Below are 2500 nucleotides of genomic sequence, written 5' to 3' on the forward strand. Positions count from 1 at the left end.
GGGCAATTTCCAAGCTGAAGAATGGTAAAGCAGCAGTTATCTTTGGCATCCCAGCTGAACTGTTAAAGGCCGGTGGAGAACCTATGGTAAGGGGCTTGCATGCAGTCCTGTTGGCCATCTGGCAGACTGGTACCATTCCCCCTGATCTGCTGAGGAGTGTGGTCATCCCTTTCTGGAAGGTGATAGGGGATTGGCGGGACTGCAGTAGTCACTGAGGCATTACACTACTTAGTATAATGGGCAAGGTTCTTGCTCACATCCTTCTGAGACATATCAGAGACCACCTGCTGAGGCACCAGAGGCCGGAGCAATCTGGATTCACTCCTAGTAAGGTCACAATAGAGTGTATCCTGGCGCTTTGGGTCATTATAGAGTACCGGCGTGAGTTGGGATGTGGGCTGCTTGCAGCTTACATTGACCTCAAGAAGGCATTTAATACAGTGCAGATGATAATGCTATTCTTTCTGAGTCTCTGGAAATCCTAGTGGCAGCTCATGATGCAGTTATAATGAAGCGAAACCCCTGGGGATAGAGGTCTCCTGGACCAAGACGAAGATCCAGGATTTTGGGGGCCTGCTAGGAGATCCTGTTAACCCGGTACGTGCTTCCGATGAGAACATTGAGGTCACCACGGGCCTGATACTACCCATCTTACTATATGGTAGTGGAACTCGTCTTGATACCTTTTGTAACAGGTGCTTGTTGCCTGGATCGTGAGGTACAGTTGGCCTGGACCATCATATGTTCAACCAACGGTTGCATTCAGGCTTTACAGCTACCGGGTTCGTTTCCCAAAGGATGATCCTGCCCACCAGGTTGTCTCAGTATGAGACATTCCTGGGTGGAGGAGGCCCGTGGGACGACCTATGAAGTCCTGGCTTGGGTAGATCGATTAAACCTGTTGTGAAGAACTAAAGATGGGCTGAGCCCTGCCTGGCAGCTTACCATGAGGGACCCTTGTAGGTGGAAGTGAAGGGTGGATGCAGCTATGTGCCCCCACAGGCATTAGATCCCCAATATATATATGGTATATACACATGTATATTTTGATAAATATTTAATGTATATGTTAATATATACATTATATCTATTATATATGTGCACGTATATATTATATATATATGTACATACACACACTTATATATAAATATATATATATATAAATATATATATATTTATATATATATATATATATATATTTATATATATATATATATATATATATATATATATATATATATATATATATATATATATTAGATATACGTATGTAAATATATTAGATATACGTATGTAAATATATTAGATATATGTATGTAAATATATTAGATATATGTATGTAAATATATTAGATATATATTATATATATATATTCTATATATATATATTTATCTATATATATTTTATAAATGTACACACACACACACACACACACACACACACACACACACACACACACACACACACACACACACACACACACACACACACACACACACACACACACAACCACACACACACACACACACACACACACACACACACACACACACACACACACACACACACACACACACACACACACACACACACACACACACACACACACACACACACACACACACACACACACACACACACCACACACACCACACACACCACACACACCACACACACCACACACACCACACACACCACACACACACACACACACACACACACACACACACACACACACACACACACACACACACACACACACACACACACACACACACACACACATACACACACACATACACACACACACACATACACACACACACACACACATTTAGAAGTAAATGAATTTTAAAAAATATTGATTTCTTTTTCAGGTATTGCGACATGAAGAGTTTGAGGAAGGATGTAAGGCTACTTGTAATGGGTATGATATTCCTTTTCATATTTGTACATGAGGTTTACTGCATATATGTTTCTCTCCAGCCTGTTTTGGGCATGGTATTATTCTATTATGTATGTTCAGTACAGGAATGCTGGAAGGAAAACAGAGTACGATCCAATGGGGTAAAGTGGAAGAATTTTCAGTTTCAGTTAAATGTTTTACTCTATTTTGTCAAAGTTAAATGTGAAAGTTTCACTTCATCCTCTTTTTCTCACCCAAATAAACCTGGCACCCCCCCTCAAGACTATCGTCCCATTGCTAGAAAAAATAGTAAACCTCTGCTTAGTGTGGTGTCTTGAGTCCCACAGTCTTCTCTCTTCTCAATTTGTATTCTGTTGTCCTCAAAGCACAGCTGACCCACTTGCATATATTGCACATAGCACTACCACATTCTTTAGCAACTGTCATCTCATGGCATACAAGGGAACATGAGTGTATCCTTAAATCTTTCCATTCCAATTGTACCTTCCATGTTAAATTTGCCTTTTCAACTTCATATTTTTTCCTTTACCCAACCACCATGGATTTACGTTCTGTCCCCAGTAGTTTTTTGTG

The 2500-nt window shown here is 40.4% G+C and overlaps 1 protein-coding gene across 5 annotated transcripts in view; it reads left to right on the forward strand.

The window, feature by feature from the left end:
• The window catches only part of LOC125025020 (glyoxalase domain-containing protein 4-like), a 40120-nt gene that overhangs the window by 8336 nt on the left and 29284 nt on the right, over positions 1-2500 (forward strand). For all 5 annotated transcript variants that reach the window (XR_007114868.1, XR_007114867.1, XM_047612864.1 and 2 more), the window contains exon 2: positions 1878-1927. Coding sequence is in view for 3 of the 5 variants with exons in the window: in XM_047612864.1 (XP_047468820.1) it covers positions 1878-1927 (50 nt within the window). In the remaining 2 variants the exon portion in view is untranslated. The remainder of the gene's footprint in view (positions 1-1877; positions 1928-2500) is intronic.

Source organism: Penaeus chinensis, chromosome 4 (genome assembly GCF_019202785.1).
Source record: "Penaeus chinensis breed Huanghai No. 1 chromosome 4, ASM1920278v2, whole genome shotgun sequence".
Taxonomy (NCBI): Eukaryota; Metazoa; Arthropoda; class Malacostraca; order Decapoda; family Penaeidae; genus Penaeus; species Penaeus chinensis.